This window comes from Pantherophis guttatus, chromosome 15, assembly GCF_059756535.1.
Source record: "Pantherophis guttatus breed Tessera chromosome 15, ASM5975653v1, whole genome shotgun sequence".
NCBI classification, from domain to species: domain Eukaryota; kingdom Metazoa; phylum Chordata; class Lepidosauria; order Squamata; family Colubridae; genus Pantherophis; species Pantherophis guttatus.
Window position 1 is genome coordinate 10,836,969 of NC_142077.1, and position 19,891 is coordinate 10,856,859.

General features: G+C 52.4%; 1 protein-coding gene across 4 annotated transcripts in view; it reads right to left on the reverse strand.

Annotated features, from left to right (window-relative positions):
* Window positions 1-19,891, reverse strand: part of CAPZB (capping actin protein of muscle Z-line subunit beta) — a 65,091-nt gene continuing 45,200 nt past the window's right edge. For 2 of the 4 annotated variants that reach the window (XM_087879120.1, XM_087879118.1), the window contains exons 4-10: window positions 18,536-18,649; window positions 9,686-9,827; window positions 8,451-8,567; window positions 6,963-7,028; window positions 3,596-3,672; window positions 2,278-2,390; window positions 1-1,092 (exon numbers count right to left, since the gene is read on the reverse strand). In XM_087879120.1, coding sequence (XP_087735246.1) covers window positions 2,288-2,390; window positions 3,596-3,672; window positions 6,963-7,028; window positions 8,451-8,567; window positions 9,686-9,827; window positions 18,536-18,649 — 619 coding nt within the window. In that variant the 3' untranslated portion in view covers window positions 1-1,092; window positions 2,278-2,287. The remainder of the gene's footprint in view (window positions 1,093-2,277; window positions 2,391-3,595; window positions 3,673-6,962; window positions 7,029-8,450; window positions 8,568-9,685; window positions 9,828-18,535; window positions 18,650-19,891) is intronic. The other 2 variants (XM_087879121.1, XM_087879119.1) reach the window with 1 other exon arrangement.

The following is a 19,891-nucleotide window of genomic DNA, read 5'->3' on the forward strand; positions in this document are numbered from 1 at the left end:
TTTCTTACGTTTTTTAAAGATTTTATTTTTTTTTCTGTTTTAAGTAATGGAGGCTCAAGTAAAAGAGATGTAGATTCCAATTTGAAGCATTACATATTTAAAAAAAAAATAATAATAACCAGTCTTTCGCATTCCCGTAAGAAATCAAGAACGAGTCAAAAGCATCACACCGCAGCCTCTCGGATGGAAAGCAGGACCGGGGGGGGGGGGGGTTGACTCTTTGCCAGCTTTTCGCAGATCTCTTAAGGATGAGGGAGGGAGACCCCCTCTCCCACATCCCACTCACCCCCGTCCTCCTTTCTCAACTTTTCTCCCAAACATACACCAAACACATTTTCCACGATGTTTTTTTTTTCTTCCTTCTTTCACAAACCATGGTTATTTAATAAAGGTTTTTTTTGTTTTGTTTTTCGTTTCTTGTACATTTTTTACACCAATATAACAAAATATAGGGAGAGCGGTGGGGAAGCCGGGGAGGGTCGCACCAAGAATCAAAGAAAAAAAAAAAACCATGATCGGTGGAAATATGCGGATAAACGTAAGGCCCAAGAAGATGGGGAAAAGGGGGTTTGGGGGGAGGAGAAAAGAGGGTCCCAAAAGGGAAGGGAAGGACACAAATCTCCGAGGTTTCTCAACGTAAAATACCGTTTTTGCAAGGCTGTGGCAATAAGACGGTGGAAATTAAGCTGCTAGAGAGAGCTTCCCCCCCCTGCCCCGCCCCCCCCAAAAAAGGGTTTATACAACTTTTATTTGGGGTGGTGATGGGGGGAAAAAACGGAGAATTTATTTTTATTTATCTTACGAGTGGAAGAATATTGTACGCAGGAAATGAAAATAACAGGGAGGCGGCCGAGGGGAGGAGGATGCCAAGGGGGGGAGAGGGGGGTTGGGGGAAAGAGAGAGAAGATTCCTAAGAAATTTGGGGGCTGGGGGGGGGGGGGTTCGCGCTAATGAATGCATGGCGTGTGTCTTGTTAGCATCCTCACAGGGGGAGACGCTGGTTTCTAACTTTGCTGTTTTCTCTTCAATGCCTCCACCAGGTCGTTCTTCAGAGCTTCCTGCTTCGATTTGTCCGCAAACGTCTGCACAGACCTGTTGGGAGAAAAAGAGGCAAGGGGGTTAGGAGGAGAAAAGGGGGCTGGGGGGTGGGGCACGGAGGGCAGCGGCGGCTTCCGGCGAATTTCCCCTTCCCCCCCCTCTTCAAACAGCACCTCCGACACGTCACGTAGCGCTTCCCCCACAATTCGTAAAACCGGATCCCCGGTTGCTGACCTCCAGCGCATTGTTAGTAGCATTGAGAAAGGGAGTGGAAGTGTCTGTGGAAGGTCCGTCGTAACTCCGAGCGGTCGTTAAACGAGGACTATCTGTACACGGCAGCCTGGTCGAGGGTGAGGGGTGGGTGGGTGTGATTTTTGTTGTTATTCCTGTTCTGACCTAGGCTTCCCCAGCAGCACCAAGCCGAGCCCTCGTCCCGATAAAATCCCTTTTATTGAATTGACAGCAAAAAGTCTGTCCTCTCCCACCGTCTTTCGAGATTGTTAACAATGACCGACCTTTATCAGGCTTGGAGGGTGGCCAGGCCGATATCTTTCATTGGCAAGAATGCAGGAATGAACTAATTGTCTCCTGCAAACTCCACTCCCCTGTTGCTCCTCTTTTATTCTCTCTGGGAGTGGCCCTTCATCGTCCACCTGTGGCTTTACTCCTGAGTCGCCCCTTGTTCTTCAGCTGTTCCCTTCGTCTGGCAACTCTGGGCATGTGCACACTGGGAACAGGCTCCAGCTGTTCCTCTGCCTCACTGATGTCTGACTCTGAAGGCAGCTGATAGCTGGCATACGGCCCTGGCCCCCTCTCTGCCTCTGACGCAGAGCTCTCGTCAGAGCCTTCCCCAACCTCCTCACTGTCCGGATCTGCTGCCAGCCCTGCTGGTGGGCCACAACAGTTCCAGGGGTGAAATCACTCGCAAAACCACACCCGCGCACACAGACGACCCAGGGCTGTCGCATTCTCAAGCACAAGGAACTCCACACGGCAAGGCAAGGAGAGCAAACTGAAAAGTTATCAAGGAGGCTTCCTCCATCCCCTTCCTTAAAAAAATAACAACAACAACGGGATTTGGCGAGAATTAGGGGTTAGTTGGCGTGAAGGCCGAAGTCTCTCATGCGGATAATGCTCTCAGTCCAGGTAAGTGGTGTTTTAGTGCCAAGGTGCCCTGTAAGCCAATTTCAGCATTGGTGGGAGGAGGGGGGGGAGAAGACAGGATGCGGGTGGGTGTACCTTCGCTGGTTTAGTTATCTGGCTGAATGTACATCTGCCGCTGGGTCAGAACCTGGGAGAGCTCCCTCTGCAACTGCTTATATTTTTGGTTGTCGGGAATAGCGTCAATTGATCTGGGCGGAGACGGAAGAGGGAAGCCGAGGAAGGAGAGAAAAGGGTCAGACAAGTTGGCAGAGAGAAAAAAAAAACGAAGGAAGGAAGGAAGGCAGAGGGGACCGGGGGTCGAGAACAGACGTGGGAAGGGAAGGGAGAAGTTGGGAGTCTCTCAGTGCCGAAATCCACAGATTTCGCAGACAAAAGAAAGCGAGAGAGAGAGAGAGAGAGAGAGAGAGAGAGAGAGAGAGAGAGAGAGAGAGAGAGAGAGAGAGAGGGAGAGGGAGGGAGAGAGAGAGAGAGGGAGGGAGGGAGGGAGAGGAAGGAAAGGAAGCCGGGAGCCTTTTCTTCCAATGCTTAAAAATCGGTTCCCGGCAAACCGGCAAACCCATCCTCTGGCTCCAGCAGGTTTAACTGGAGGAAGCGGGCGCCAAAGGCCGGCAGCAGCAGCAACAGCACCATCAGGCACGGCAGGGCACCTCTGCTGTGGGCGATGGGGTCCAAGTTTTGAAAAAAAAGGAGAGAGAAGATTTCGGCGGACTCTTGAGGCAGCCTTTCCAACCTCCTCAAAATAGGCCCTTCCTGGCTGATTGATAAGGACGATCCAGCCCCATCTTCTGAATCGGCCAAAGCAATGGCAGAACTGATTGGAGAAAGGCGGAAAGGCGTAACAGAAGGCAGGCGGTCGGCTAATCTGCCAGGGCTCTTCTTCTGGGGCAGGAGGTGATAAATTTAACAGAATAGCAGAGTTGGGAGGAACCCCTGGAGGTCTTCGAAGCCCAGCCCCTGCCCCAGGAAGGAGACCCTAGACCAGGCGGTTTCGAACTCGATTTCATTGAGGGCCGCATCAGGGTTGAGTTTGTCCTTGGGAGGCCGGAGTGGGCGTGGCCATCATGTCACTTGTGTTGGGGGCCCTAGCGCTCTGCCAGCCAAAACGGACTCCCGAGCTCTGTTTTCAGCTGCGACGGCCTGCTGCGATCCTCTGCCAGCAAAAATGGAGCTCGGGGGGGGGGGGGGGGGGCTGGCAGAGGCACTGCAGGCCGGTCCTTCGCTATTTCCACAGTAGCCCCCACGGGCCAGATCTAAGCACCCCCGCGGGCTGGATCCAGGCCCCCGGGCCTTGTGTTTGACACCCCCGTGCCGTAGACCCTTTCCGACAAATATATATATATATATATATGCATATATAAATACGACCGCAGCACCGCAGCGCATCCATTGTTACCTCAGCCCGTTGACAATGTCCTTTGTCTTTCCAAAATAAATCTCATTCAGCGTACTTCTGATTTTATTCTCCATGTCCTAGAAGGGAAGAGAGAGAGAGAGAAAGAGAGAGAGAACTCACGGTCATCCCCTGTGGTTTTAGGGAGAGGCGGGAGCAGGGGTGGGCTGCTGGGGGTTCGGGAGAACCTCTAGTTAAGATTCTGTGTCTTAGGATATGGTATAAATCTAACAAGTTGTCCAGGCAATATATGTGTTCTATTACTTTAAATGTATTCTTTAACTCTAAGATGTAATGCTGAGTAATTGTACTGCTGAGTCATTGTAATGACTAATGGCTGCTGACTGCAATTCAGAGACCCCCCCCCGCAAATCCCACTCCTGGCTGGCCCCGCCTACCATACCCCTCCCAGGAGTCACCCTGCACCTCCCAAGAATCACTACGCAGCCAGTTTTGGGTGCAAGTAAGTGTAGAGCGTGCACGGAGGCTCAGGGAAGGCGAAAAATGGGCCTACCGAAAGATCAGGAAACGAGCCCGTTTCCAGCCTTCAGAGGGCCTCCGGAGCCTGGGGAGGCCATTTTCACCCTCGTGGAGGCTCAAAAAAAGCATCCGAAGTCTGGGAAGGGCAAAAACGCCCCCCACCCTCCACCGTGGTGCAGGAGGCCAACTAGGCCACGCCCGCCACGGCCACACCCACCCAGCAACCCAGCAGAGAACCCCTTCCTAAATGTTTTGAAGTCCACCCCAGGGTGGGAGGAAGGGAGAAACATTAGACCAGCCCAAGGAGAGAGAAGCTGCCCATAACTTTAGTCACCCCAAAGAGACCCCGCTGGCCTTCCGGTCTCTTATGGAAAGGCCCATGGAAAGCATCTGCTTAAGTGGACCCTCCATACTGAAGACAACTCCCAACTGGAGCATCAACTCCAAAGGCTCTTCCATGCGGCCTATTCTTCTATCCTTCCTATTTTTTTTTTTTAAGTTCTTTTATTTTTATTTCTCATAAACACATTTACATGTACAGTCCTTTCCCATCATTTTTCATTCATCTTTTAACTTTCATTTCTGATTTTTACTTTTTCGGGACTGCTCTTTTACCCTTTACCTATTTTTTTAATGTGAATTTTTAATCCAATTCCTATTCTCCCATCCTCCCTTTTAAGATTGTCCTCCTCCAGGCCAGGATGGTCGCAAATAAATACTCGGTCTGGTGGCTCAGCAGACTGATAGCACTGTGATTAACACCAGCTGTCTGCAATTACTTTAAGTTCGAATCTCGCCAGGCTCAAGGTTGACTCAGCCTTCCATCCTTTCTAAGGTAGGTAAATTGAGGACCCAGTTTGTGGGGGCAATAAGCTGACTTTGTATAAATATACAAAAAGATGAAGGCTATTGCTGAGCACATTGTAAGCCGCCCTGAGTCTCCGGAGAAGGGCGGCATATAAATCAAATTTATTAAAAAACAAAACAAAACAAAAAAACAGTCAGGTGGGATCTCGGCCGCCAGGAGGCAGCAGGCAGCCGCAAAAAACAAAGGCCGTTTCCAAGCTGGTTGCCCTGGAGTACATTTCGAGGGCAGCTGCCCAAATTTCTTATCATCCAGGACGGATCGTGGGCAGCCTCTGTACCTCCCCCAGCAAGGGCAAGATTGCCAGTTTTGCTTATCATTTGGTTTCAAAAGCTTCACGTTTTAGGAACTTGTACTCCCGAAATAGGGACGCGGTGGCTCAGTGGCTAAGAAGCTGAGCTTGTCGATCGAAAAGTCAGCAGTTTGGCGGTTCGAATCCCTAGTGCTGCATATAACGGGGTGAGCTCCCGTGACTTGTCCCAGCTTCTGCCAACCTGGCAGTTCGAAAGCACCTAAAAAGAATGCAAGTAGCTAAATAGGGACCACCTTTGGTGGGAAGGTAAGAGCGTTCCGTGCGCCTTTGGCATTGAATCATGCTGGCCACATGACCACGGAGACATCTTCGGACAGCGCTGGCTCTTCGGCTTTGAAACAGAGATGAGCACCGCCCCCCTAGAGTTAGGAACGACTAGCACTATGTGTGAGGGGGAATCTTTACCCCCAAACCGCGTCTTTTGCATCTGGGGGAGATCGCAAGTGTCAGACAAGCAATGAGGAGACTTTTGAGATACATTAAAAGGAGGGGTTTTAAGCCCAGGGTACGAAAAAGCTGCTTCCCCCCACCCCCCGTCTCCTGTATACCGTATTTTTCGGAGTATAAGACGCACCTACCTTTTTGGGTGAGGAAAAGAAGAAAAAGAAATCTCCCTCTGCCTCTGTGCAATTTTGCCTCATTGCAGCAAACAGCAAACAGCTTGCTTTACTTTGTTTCGTTTTCAGCATAGCTTGATTAGTAGAAGGAAAAAAAAAATCTGCTCCCAGCAATTTACCTCTTTGTAGCAAGCAGCAGAGCCCTGCGCAAAACAGCTGAGAGTCGGGAGGCCGATCCAATCAACTTGTGCTAATGAGGCTGTGCTGAAGCTGAAAGGAGCTGTTTTTTCTTGCTGTTTGCTTGCAAGGAGGTAACTGCTGCGAGGCAGAGGCCAAAGGGTGGGGGGGCAGTGGGTGGGCGGGGCTACATTTGGTGTATAAGACGCACCTAAATTTTCACCCCCTTTTAGGGGGGAAAAGGTGCGTCTTATACTACAAAAAATACGGTATTTTATGAATGGATCTTCTCCGATGTTTAGTGGCACACCTCCACGTTTCCTTCTCTATGCACTTGGGTAAAGTGGCAGGGAGAGGGAGGTCAAAACAAGAGCACTACGATCTCTATGCCCCCTCTCTCTCTCCCACCTGGCCCCATAGAGGTGGGCACCTCCTCTGGCCTGCCAGCCAGTCAGCAATGAATTCTGCAAAAGCAGGGGTGAAGGTATTACTGTTTAGATGCCCCAGAGAGGGCCTAGAATTGGGGTGTGAACCCAAGACGTAGTTTCAACCTGACTGGGCTCTTCGGCTGCTAGTTGCCCACAAGCAAAACACGAAGGTCAAAGGTTAGGAGCCAAGCTCTTATAAAGAGCTGAGGTGGTGCAGTGGTTAGGGTGCAGTACTGCAGCTACTTCAGCTGACTGCTAGTTCAGCAGATCAGCGGATCAAATCTCACCGGCTCAAGGATGACTCAGCCTTCCATCCTTCCGAGGTGGGTAAAATGAGGACCCAGATTGTTAGGGGGCAATATGCTCTTTAGTATACTGTCTTTGGTATAAGCCGGCCAGAGTCCTCGGAGAGTGGGCGGCATAGAAATATGAATAATAAAATAAATAAATAAAATAAAGGGGGGGCCTTCACCCCATTTCCTGATCCCACGGTCTGGGGGGGGGAGAGGGGGTGTTAAAAAGGTCCCCCCCTCCATCAGGAGGGCCTTACCTCAACCAGACGGCCAATATTGGCTATATGCGGAGAGGAATCGCTCACCGTCTCGTCTTTTTCCATCTGGGAAGAAAGGAAGGAAAAAGCTGAGGAGGAGGAGGAAGAAGAGCCTCACCTGCAGAGCCTCACCTGCCAAGGGGTCAGCAGAAAGGAGGCTGGGCCCCACCAGTAGGAAAACTGTCAGTCATCCCAACCCACACATGGGACAAGTTTGAGGTGCCCAGCAGCCTTCTGGGCCGAGACAAGGAGATGGGGGGGGATAGTGAGTGACAGCAGACCAGGATGGAGCAGAGATTCCCTCTCTGCCGCCCTCTTCCCACAAAGGTCATGCAAGGAATGTTCCTGAGACACGGGGGTCTCCTTGGAAGGGGGGGGGGGAGAGCTGAAAGCCTGCATCGCATGGACAGGGCCTGACAGGGCATGTAATTTCATCAGCGTGCCTTCCAGGCAAGCAATAGCCTGCTGGTGGCTGGGTGCCAGCTCCAATTAGCTGCCCCAGTTGGTTTTTTTTGTTTTATAAAACACACAAAAGGGGGGGAGAGGGAGGGAGGGAAATTAAGGACCTTTGTTTCACTGGGTGTGGGCGGTGTGGGGAGTGAGACAGGAAGAGTTTGGGGGGGCCCTCCAGAAGGTTCTCCTGTCTCGTCCTTGGGGCATTTTCTCCACCTTCCGCAGAGCCTGCCTGGTGCTCTCGGCTCAAGGCCAGATGTTCAGCAAAGAGCTGGGCGCCTTCCCACCCGCCCCGCGCCCCCAACAACAGGGCGCAGGTGTCCCCAACTTCTGAACTGCGGTGGTGGTGGAGAAACTTAAGGGCGTGCAGTGTCGTTCCTTCCCTCCCTCGCCAGAAGGGGTTGTAAGGGATGGGGGTGGGGGGGGTGGAGAAAGACCCGCTGCAGATTGAAGATGGTGAGAGAGACGATATTGTTAAAACGCTGTTGAGAGGTGGCTGACGAGGGGTGGGGGAAGATGGGGGAAGATTACAGAAGTGCAACAGCTGTTTGAGGGAGGGAAGGAGGAAAGGAAGGTTTTCATTTTCATTTTTATTTTATTTTTAATCTTCCAATCCCAGGAATTTGACCCAAATTTGAGAGGCATCGGCTCCTTCTCTGGGGGAGGGACCGGTCATTACCTTCACAGGCTGCTTGGGGAGGTCCAGGACGAAACCTGGGGTGGGGGGGGCAGGCAGGGGGTGGTGGAGGAAACTACTCGCCTCCATGCAGAGGCTGAGCAGAAACTACCGTGTTTCCCCCAAAATAAGACCCCGTCTTATATTTTTTTTAAACCCCGAAATAAGAGCTGGGCCTTATGGGGCTCCTCTTGCCGTCTTACCTGATTTCCAGCTCTGCGTTTAAATATTTTCGGGGAGGGCTTATTTTCGGGGGGGGAGGCTTATTTTAGCGCATGCACTCAAAAGCCCGATTGGGCTTATTATCAGGAGATGTTTTATTTTCGGGAAAACAGGGTACGGGGGTGGGGGGCAGGTACCTGTCTGGTAAGGCTGCCTCCGAGGTTCATGGTGCCCGAGCCGGTCTTATTCGTCTGCAGCCACAGCATCACCGTAGAGGTCAGCTTGTAGTGGGCAGTACGGCCACTGGACTTCTCCTGGGGGTGGGGGGGGGAAAAGAAAATGCTTGTGAGTGCGCACACATATCTGCTCCTCCCTCGGAACGTCTCCAGGGGCCAGATTTTTCTGCCATGCTCACCAAAGTACCCCTGTCCCACCGAGGCAGCCCTCTGCCCCCTCTCATTGGGGAGCAACCAGACACTGGTGGGGGGGGCGGGGATTCACTTCTATTTCTGCAGCCTCCCGTCCAGAAAGGGAGGTTTTCACAATGCTTAATGTGGGCCCTTTTCCCATACTGAGAGGAAAGGGGGGGGGAAGGTGCTGGGTTTTTTGGTGGGGGGGAGACACGGAATTAAGTCCACCAGGCTACCATAATATCCCATGGTTTGGCTGAGCGCCTGTTGCTTGTGGGTCTGCCTGGAATCTAACTAGGTTTGCCTCTCTTCTCCTACTCTGCGCAGGGATCATCTGTCTTTCCCCCCCACCCCAGAGAGAGAGAGGGAGAGGGAGAGAGAGGAGGGAGGGAAAGAGAGAAAGAGAGGGAGAGAAAGGGGGAGGTAGGGAGAGAGAGGGAGGGAAGGAGGGAGAGGAATGGAGAGAAAGAAAGAGGGAGAGGAGGAGGGAGAAGGAGAGAGGGGGAGGGGGAGGGGGAGGGAAAGGGGGAAGGAGAGAGGAGGGAGGAGGGAGGGAGAGAGAGAAAGGGAGGGAGAGAGAGAGAGGGAGGGAAGGAGGGAGAAAAAGAAAGAGGGAAAGGAGGAGGGAGAAGGAGAGAGGGGGAGGGAGAGGGGAGAAGGAGAGGGGGGGAGAGGAGGGAGAGGAATGGAGGAGAGAGGGAGAGAAAGAAAGAGAAAGGGACAGGAGGAGGATGGAGAAGGAGGGGGAGGGAGAGGAATGGAAGGGAGAGGGAGAGGAAGAAAGAGGGAGAAGAGGAGAGGGAAAAGGAGAGAGAGGGGAGAGGGAAGGGGGAGGGAGAGAGAAGGAGAGGAATGGAAGAGAGAGGGAGAGAGACAGAGGGAGAGAAAGAAAGGGGGAGGGAGAGGGAGGGAGGGAAGGAGAGGAATGGAGAGGAGAGGGAGAGAAAGAAAGAGGGAGAGAGAGAGGGAGGGGGAGGGAGAGTGAAAGAGGGAGGGAGGGAGAGGGAGAGGCCGGGCTCTACCTGGACTTCTACCACGTGGATGGAGTCCCAGCACCCTTTGATCTTCTTGGATCCGTCGCCCGCTTTCTTGATTAGAATCACCCCGGCAAAGCCATGATCCAGATCCCAGAGGTACACGGAGGAAACACCCCCTTCGAAATACCTGCAGCCAAAACAAAAGGCAGAGATTGACCCCACCACTTCCGCCTGCCTGGGCGGGGGGGGGGAGAGAGAACGGGAGGAGGCAATTCCAGGAAGCGGGAAGGTCAGGCAGGGACCGTGTGGGGGTGACGGGGCGCAGGAGCCCAAGTGCGCCATACTGGGCGACACGTTTTGGTCTCTCCCAAACCAAAACCTCTCCGTTCCCCTTACTTGCAAACAAATTTCTAGCCCTCCGGGATCTTCTCCTTCGAGATCTACCATCTGCTATATGCCACCTCCCTTTAAGGAAGGTCTGCCTTCCAATTTTAATCCGACCTGATTTTGGCGTTTTGGTTTAGAATAGAAATTTGCCCCGGGGAAGAACAGAAAGGGCCAAATACGCCACCCTCAAGTCTCCGCAGGAGAAGAAAACGGCAATTTCTCTGCGCCAACCGGAGACGGTATTCAGCCGGTTCGCACGAACCGTTGGCGGAAAATTGGCCAAGGTCGCTGAACCGGTCTCCCAGTCACCTCTCAGTCTCCCTGCCTGCCGTGTTCATCGCCACCATGTCTTTCGCGCACACGCATCCCATTGCCTTGCAAGTCCAATGGGAGGCACATGTGCGAAGAACATGGCGGCAACGGCAGAAGCTTTTTTCATGACCTCCGGTACTTTTTGGCGGCCTGCGGCCAGCCGCCACTTCTTTGCCAGCCCCTTTCCAGCAGCGGCGGCTGGCTGGGGTCTGCCGAAAACTCCGGTCAGCTTGCCTTCCGGACTCTGGACTAACCGCCGTGGAAGATAAGCAGCCGAAACAAAGAGGTGGGGGAGGGGGGAGGAAGCGGGGCTAAGGCCAGGGCTGCTAAAGGAGGGGAAATGGGAACAACTGGCAAAGGGAGGACGGGTGTAGATAGGTGGAAATTCCAAAAAGTTTCCTACCTTTTCCTGTGGGCGTGGCAAGAGGGGGGTTCATGTGACTGAGTGGGTAAGGGCGTGAGTGCCGTTGTTGGTCACACCCACTCAGTCACATGCCACCTAGCCACACCCACTGAACTGGTAGCGAAAATTTTTGAAACCCACCACTGGCGCCAAGACAGGGTTGCAACTCCAACCTGGGTGAAACCCCGCCGAGTCCGATGAACAGCCGCTAAACTCTGCCCCACTGCCAGCAGTTCGATCCTGACCGGCTCAAGGTTCACCCACCCAGATGAGTCCTCCTAGCAGAGGCAAAATTCAACGTGGCAAACCTGATAACGGGTGTGGCGGCTCTCTCTCCCACGTGTTGGCAGTGGGCTGGCTCGAGTAACTAAAGGAGCCGCGATGCTCAGGGGAATAACCTTGAGTGCCCGGCATTTAAAGAGCTGTGCTGGCGCAGTGGTTAGAACGCAGCATTGAAGGCTGGCTCTTGCCCACTGCTGGCAGCTCGATCCTGACGGGCTCAAGGTTGACTCAGCCTTCCGTCCTTCCGAGGTGGGCAAAATGTGGACCCAGGTTGTTGAGGGCAAGAGCTTCACATTTGTAAACCGCTTAGAGAGGGCTGTGAAACCCTGTGAAGCGGTCTGTAAGTCTAAGGGCTGTTATTGCTATGGCTCTACTCAAGAGCAGGTTGAAATCTAGGAGTTGCAACCGAGCTACAGAGATGGGGATGGTTCTTTAACCTGCTTTGAGGGACGGTCAGTCTAACACAGTGATGGCTAACTTTTTTGCCGTTGCATGCCAGGAGGGGGGGGGCGTGGAGGGGTCGCATGCACGTGCCCACACCCATAATTCTATGCGACACACACACCCCGGCTCCCGGCACGCGATGGCCCGGTAGGCCCGTTTTTCCCTCTCACCTGGCTTCAGAGCCTCTCTAGGAGTCTGGGGAGGGCGAAAACTGCCTCCCCACCCCCAAGAGGCCCTCCAGAGGCCAGAAATGGCCAGTTGTCCTACCAAAAGATGGCAAAAGGGCCGTTTTCGACCTCCGGAGGACCTCCGGGGGGAGGGGGAGGCTGTTTTCACCCTCCCCAGACTCCTAGAGAGGCTCTGGAGGCTGGGGACAGCAAAAAACGGGCTTTCCAGTCCTACCGGAAGTTGGCAAATGGGCCTCCGGAGGACTTCCAGGCAGTGTGTGGAAGGCTGTTTTCGTCCTCCCCAGACTACTAGAAAGGCTCTGGAGCCGGGTGAGAGAGAAACATGGGCCTTCCCCACCACCACCCCCGAGGTCCTCCGGAGGCAGGAAACAACCTGTTTCCCTACTTCTGGTGGGTCCAGAAGACCCGAAAATCAGCTGGTCAGCGCACGCATGCGCGCCGGAGTTGAGCTTGCGTGCCCACTGATATGGCTACGAGTGCCAGCTGTGCCACAGGTCCACCATCACGGGTCTAACCCTAACCCCTGATATCTTGATTTTCTGGGACCGGAAAGGGGCTTCTCCGAGCACACCGGACCCTCCAGCCGGAACACGGCTGATAAGACCTTGGACCTCCCCATGGGAAGAGGGAGCTGGGCGTTGCCTTCTGCACTCCAAAGCAACCAAGTTGTCCGTGCCTAATTCAGGAGAAAAAAAAAAACCCACAGACATCTGACTGCTAATACAGCTAGTCCCCGGCTTAATGACCACAATCGAGCCTAACATTTCTGACGTGAAGCGAGAGATTTGTCACACAAGCTTTTGCCACCGTTTTGCAACCTCCTTTCGCTTCACAGCGGCGAAGCAAATCGCTGCAATTGGTAAGTCAGTCACACAGTCGTTAAGTGAATCGGGCTCCCCCCGTGGACTTTGTTTGCCGGGAGGTCACAAGAGGGGATCACGTGACTCGGGAGGGGAAGCACTGCGGCCGTTGTAAATTGACAGTCAGCTGTCAAGCATCTGAATGTAAAACGTGCGACCCTGGGAGAACGCTTCGACGGTCATAAATGTGAAACAACGGTCCCAAGTCCCTTCTTTCAGTGCCGTTGTAAGTTTGAACCGTCACCAACTGGACCGTTGTATGTCGAGGAACTGCCCGTACTTCTTCCCTCCAATTATAATTTCACCAGCAGGGCCAAGAGATGAATTGTTAATCAGACGGAAAAGGCGGGGATAAGTATCACGGGAGCTCTACATCGTTGTTGTCCCCGTCCCTGTCCCCCAACTTCTGTCCCCTTAACCCTGAATGACCAGAAACGAGCCGAGTGGGGAGGAATTCTGATTTTTACACACTTCCCGAGGTTGTTTTTTTTTTTTTTTGACATAAAGGCTTTTTGTGGGTATATTTTACGGATGTGCTAAAAGGTTGTGCGAGACCGCAGAGAGCGCCGCCCGGGAAAAGCCCGCGCCAGAACAAGCAACCGCACACATGGAAACACTCGGCCGGCCTTTTGTACCCCGAGCGACTCCAATCTAGGATTAATATTATTTTAAAGACGAACATGCTGTTTCCACCTGGCCTGTGGCTGACGCCGGCTCTGGCCTCACGCACCCGGGGCGGGGTGGGGGGGGATGCAGGCGGCCAGGAAAAACACCCCCGCTGCCATCCCGCGGTTCTTAGCCACACGCAGCGCGAGTAATGGGGCTTCCCCTCCCCACAAACACACACTCCCGTCGAAGGCCGACCGTTTTGGGCTCTGCGCAAGGTGTGTTTTGGGGAGGGGAGCGGAGAGAGAGAGAACTGGGCAAAGGGGAGGTCTGTAGAGGGGGAGGAACTGATCCGGCCCAAACAGAAGAGGCTTTTGATGGCGATGGGGTTGAGAGACCCTTTCTTTCCTTCACCGTCTTCCCTGCGGCAGCTTAAAGCCAACCAAAATCCTCCCCCACCCCCAACAAACGGTGCCCACGGTCCTGGCCAGGCCCTTGACAAATGCTTCCCAGCCTGACTACAGGTGCAAGCCCGCCCCTAGGCAAACATACCAATCCGGTGAGATCTTTGCACGGCCTTCCGTGCCAGGTAAAAAGCTTCCAGACTGCACATCTGGCCGGCAGCTGGGGAGGACGCCGACCCCGAGAGAACAAAAGGCGGATTCAGATGCCACAAGGTTGGGGGGGGGGAGAGGTGAGGGTCCTTTGCCCACCTCTCTCCCCCCCCCACCCTCACATGGAATCTTCCCGACGGCGGCAAGCCAAGCAGTTCCGAGGCAGGAAACTGGGCAAGGGGCTCTGAAGGGGTCTCCTTGCAGCCGGGGACTGGTCGGGTCAAGGCTTGGGGCCACAGGATGAACACGGGGATCAGGGGAGAATGACCTCAGTGGGTGGATCTGCTTCGGGAGATTTGGGAGGAGGAGGAGGAGGAGGAGAAAGAAGAAAGAAGAAGGAAAAGGAAGAAAGAAGGAAGAAGGAAGAAGAGGAAGAAGAAGAAGAAGGAGAAGGAGAAGGAGAAGGAGAAGGAGAAGGAGAAGGAGAAGGAGAAGGAGAAGGAGAAGGAGAAGGAGAAGGAGAAGGAGAAGGAGGAGAAGGACCGCAGCCTCTCCCTCCATTAACTCCTGCAGCAGGGCTATCCAACCTTGGCGACTTTTTAGACTTGTGGACTTCAGCTCCCAGAATTCCCCAGCCGGGCAACTCCACAGGTCTTAAAAAGCTGGACGTCCCTGCCCCCCAAGTTCCAGGCCTTGAAATGTCTTGGGAAACAGGTCCCAGAAGCTTCCAAGGGAGACTGGGGTGGGAGGGGGGGCGAAAACAAGGTCAACCTGAGCTTCCTTAGGGTTCAAAAACCTGCCCCCCCCGGCAGTTTTGTATGGGGAGCTGGGACTACAAACCCCATGGTGTGTTCTTGGGTCTGACAAAAGGGGGTGGGGGGAAGGATTGTCCCAAGGTTTACGAGGCTTGGACCAAGGGCAATGAAGCCAGTGTATACGCTTGGCTAGGCATCCCAAGCTGACCATACCAATTCAGGCCCAGCTGGTCAATTCAGACCCAACCAAAAGGTTTGATGTCCGTGCTAAAGCATCAGAGAGGGAACCTGTGCCCTCCTCCCTTCCTTAAAGGTAAAGGTAAAGGTTCCCCTTGCACATATGTGCTAGTCGTTCCCGACTCTAGGGGGCGGTGCTCATCTCCGTTTCAAAGCCGAAGAGCCAGCGCTGTCCGAAGACGTCTCCGTGGTCATGTGGCCGGCGTGACTCAACGCCAAAGGCGCACGGAACGCTGTTACCTTCCCACCAAAGGTGGTCCCTGTTTTTCTACTTAAATTTTTTTTTTTACGTGCTTTCGAACTGCTAGGTAGGCAGAAGCTGAGACAAGCCACATGAGCTCACCCCCCTTACATGGCACTCGGGATTCGAACCGTTGAACTGCCGACCTTTCGATCGACATACTCAGCGTCTTAGCCACTGATCCACCACATCCCTCCCTCCCTCCCTTGGGGAGTTACAATCCCCAGCAGCCCCTGCCAGAGTGTAAGAGTTGACCAAGTGTCTACTGGAGAACTGGAGCAACCAAAAACCAACCAACCAACCATCTCTGCCTCCCTCACCCACCCACCCACCAACGGTTGAGAAGACTGCCTGGTCCGTGACCAACGCCCTTGCCCAGCATAGACCATTAGGGACAACCCAAGCAGAGGTCTCCAAAGGACCTTCTAGAATAGGTGTCCACCAGGGGTGAAATGCTACCGGTTCCAACCAGTTCACCCGAACCGGTAGCAATGGCGGCGGGTGGTTCGGAGAACTGGTAGCAACGGCAGCGCGAGGCTCTGCTCACCTGCCCAGTCGTCGTTACCTGTTTTTTATCCTCTGCACATGCGCAAACCCTTCTGCTTCATGCACTTCCAAACCAGTAGGGAAGGTAAGTAGATTTCACCCCTGGTGTCCCAATCAAGCCAGGCTAGGAGATGCTCGGCCTACCAAACTCAGCCCCAAAAGTACATTTTGATGAACTAAGAGATGCTCGCAAGCTTTGCTGATTTGTTGTTGTTGTTGTTGTCCTGAATGAACAAAAGCTGATTTAAGACCAGAGGGGTGGTCTTAAATCTTTATTGTACTGTGAGTACGATAAAACGAGGAACTAATTAAAAACAGGGACGGGGACGGGGAAACAAGGCTAGATAGTTTATGGTGAAAGCTCGGTCATGCTCTCCAAGCCCAAGGCTGATTAATCTATGGTCTTTCCCATTTCTTCAAACAATCGGGAATAATTACATTCTGCAACTGGACCACCGCTTTCGCGGACCCCCTCAACACAAAATCTAAGGCAGGACGGGACCTGGAGAAGCTCCCCAGTCCAAGCTCCTCCAGACGCACACGGCTGCTCCCCATGAACACGTCTTCACCCCAAGATGGCCAAATTGCAACCTCTCCTGGATTCGACAAAGAGGGGCCAGAAATCTTTGCCTGGCTGAACCCAAGTAATCTATGGGATCATGGGAACATGGGGGTTACCCTAAAAGCGTCAAAGAATGGAGGCCTTTGAACTCTGGTGCTGGAGAAGACTCCTGCAAGTCCCTTGGACTGCAAGGCGATCCAACTGGTCAGTCCTAGAGGAGATCAACCCTGACTGCTCTTTAGAAGGTCAGATCCTAAAGAGGAAATCCAAATACTTTGGCCACCTTATGAGAAGGAAGGACTCCCTGGAGAAGAGCCTAATGCTGGGAACGATGAAGGGCAAAAGAAGAAGGGGACGGCAGAGAAGGAGGTGGCTGGATGGAGTCACCGAAGCAGTTGGCGTGAGCTTAAATGGACTCCAGAGGACAGGAAGGCCTGGAGGAATGTTGTCCATGGGGTTGCGATGAGTCGGAGACGACTTCGCAACTAACAACAACAACAAGTAGTTCCTAAAGTCTCCGGGCCTTGGCCAAATCCATGATCAAAACATGGATACGGGGTTTTGTGCGAACGGCTGTTGCGCCTTTCCTATTTAACACAGCTGCCTCCAGAAAGACGGCGTCGTTGTTTCAACGATGCTGCAACTCGGGTTTTTATTTCTGCTCCAGTTCCCTTTTTGGCAACGGCCGGCCCTCATGTTCCAGGACGAGTGCCCAAAAACTGCGCAATGAACTGTTCACATTTATCACTTCACTCTTCACATCGTAATTTTTTTTTAAAGGTAAATTGACTGCAGTTTTGCCATGAACTAATCTCGTTTTCACAAGTGAACCGATCAGATCGAGGATGATTAAAAATTCCCAACAATGCTGGCTCCTATAGATTCGGGGAAGGGGGTGAAATGTCACCCCCTGTAAATAGAATTTAAATAGAAGAGAATATTTTTTTAAAAAAATGTCTTTTATTTCATCCTCTAAAATACTGGGAGAGCTTCAAGGGGCCAAAGAGAGAGAGAAAAGTAAAGGATTAGCAACAAGAGCCCCAAGAGTCAGCAACCCAAAGACAACAGCAAAGGGCTCCTGGGAGTTGTAGTTCCATGCAGCTGGTGTGTGTGTGTGTGTGTGTGTGTGTGTGTGTGTGTGTTGTGTCTGTGTGTGATTAGGAAAAAGAGGCTAAGGAAACGTGACCCAATTCCCTTGGCCCCGGGATTGGAGAACATCAAACCAGCTACACACTGTCTCCCATTGAGAAGCTCAATTCACTACAGATACTCCTGGACTCACAATAGCTTGTTTAGTGACCCTTCAAAGTTACGACGCATAACAGTGGGGGAAAAAGGTGACTTATGACCATTTTTCACACTTAACGACCGCGGCAGACCCCCCACGATCCCGTGAGGCAAAATCTGGAAGCTCGGCCACCGGCATGCATGGTACTTTATGACGGTTTGCCATGCCATGCGATTCCCTTCTGAGAAGCAGAGTTAATGGGGGAGGTCGGATTCCCTTAACGACCCTGTTGTTAAGATTTAACAACTGCAGTGATTCGCTTAACAACTGTGGCAAGAGAGGTCTTAAAATGGGGCAAAGCTCGCCGAACAAATATCTCGCTTAACATTGGGCTCAGTGGTGGGATTCAGCCAGTTCGCCGTTTTGGCTCCCAGGTAAGTGCAGGGAGGCCTATTAGGCCCAAAATGGGGCGCTGGGGTGTGTGTGTGCGCCCCCCCCCACAGCCCATTTTTGCTCCCAGAGGGGTGCAGGAGGCCGAGTGCTGCGTGTCACGCACCCCTGGCCACACCCACCATGGCCACGCCCACCCAGCCGGCTGATCATTAGGGCAGAGAACCGGTTGTTAAATTATTTGAATCTCACCACTGCTTGGGCTCAATTGTAGTCGTAGGTTGAGGATAACCCCGTGCTTTAAAGGGTGGGGGGGACGGGACCCCACTCTGATACAGGCACAAACCACCAGCTAATATTCATCCCCCCCTCCCAGTCAAGGAAGCAAACAGCTTCAAGCCCTGCCCCCCCCATCCCCCCCCCCGGTCAATCTTCCCTCTAATTCACATTTAAAGAAAGCCCCTCCCTCAAAAGCGGGCTTGCCAAAGGGGGAGATTAAACCTTGATGAATAGGAAATGGCCTTCCATCCATCGCAGCTGGTGGAGAAGGCGGCTTATATTCCTCCCGAGACATTCCATACCTGTGGCAGCAGGTTCTTTCCTGTAACTTAAGACTGGCTTAAGTTTTGGCTCGGGTTCGTCTGCAGTGCCCTGAGTGGGGAGGGGAGGAGAGGGGGGAAGGACTGGAATGGCCGCCTCGGGAAAGGCTTGAGTTCCCTACAGAACTCTTAGCCCAGCGAAGTGCGAAAATAAGCAGCCATATAACGAAGGGGAGGCCTCTTTCTTGGGGGGGGGGATATCTCGCTCCCTAAAAGTTTCAGAGAATGAACAGGGGGATCGCCCCTCACCTTTAACCAGCCACCCCAACCCACCCTCCCACCAGAGAAGGAGTCAACGTACAAGTCTCTGTACTGGTCAAAGGCGTTGTTGGCCTCCACCTCAAGCTTCCGCAGGCGAGCCGAAGGCATGGCGCCATCTTCCAAGGGGGGGTCGTATTTGTTGCTCCAGGGTGACCTGTGGAAGGAGGAAGGGGTGGGGAAAAAAATCCCTATGATTTTCATCTCACGTCAAAACAGTCCCGTCCGTCCCCCCCACCCGATGCTGCAGGATTGGCATGGAGAACAGACACGGTGCAGATTACTTGGGGCAGGGGGTCTAGGGTCCGGTTTGCGTGTGCAAGAGGAGAGGGGAGGGAGGCTGGGAAGAAAAGCATTAAAGCAACCCAGCCGACGAGAAGCGAGGAGGAAAGGAGGCCTGCAGCGAAGAAAATGGGGCTCCCACCCCAGAATTTTGCGGGCAATCCCTCCTCTGGCGCGTCTTCCATTAAATTCGGAGACGGGACAGGGAAGGGCAAACAGGAAAGATTCCCCCCCACGAAATCCTCTTCCCCATGATCTGTCAGCATTGAGGACACCCTCCACGTTTCGTCTTAGCCTCAGTGGCTCTGTTGTTCCTAGATTTTTTTTATTGATTTATTTTAACCAAGCTTCCAGCTCCGTAGATTATGGAGCTTTTAATTAGCTGCGTACGCTTGGGCTTTTTAACGGTTTCGGCTGTACTTGGGTGCATCTTGACGATGGAGACGATGTTAAAATCTGTTATTTTCAAAGGAATTTGAAAATTTGTGCCAAATAATTTGCTTTTCCTTATTGAAGCATTTATTACTTTATTTATTAGTTACGAATGCCCATTTGTAACTGGACACAATAGGGAAGAATCAGAATATTTTAAAACATGGAATTATTTTTACTGTTGGTTGCAAAAGAGATATAAATGATTAATTGTATAAACGTGTATAAAAAAACCTGACAGTAAGAATAGGACCATAGTAAATCAATTCATACAGTGGTTTGAAGATGACTGAGACAGAAGAAACTGCTGGTACAGGAAGAATAAAATGAACGGAAGAATTTAACACCGAGATGTCACAGGGGAGGACTGATTGATGTTTTAAATGTTTGTTTTTTAAAAAAAAAATAATAATAAAAAAGTTTATGTAAAAAAACAAAAACAAGGTAGAGAGGTGCAGGTAGCAAAAGGTTGTGTGTATGTGTTCTGGCAGAAAGGAAGGAAGGAAGGAAGGAAGGAAGGAAGGAAGGAAGGAAGGAAGGAAGGAAGGAAGGAAGGAAGGAAGGAAAGAGAAAAAAGGAAAGAAGGAAAGAAGGAAAGAAGGAAGCAAAGAAAGACAAAAAGGAAGACAGGCAGACAGAAAGAAAGAAAGAGACAGACAGAAAGAGGAAGGAAGGAAGACAGAAA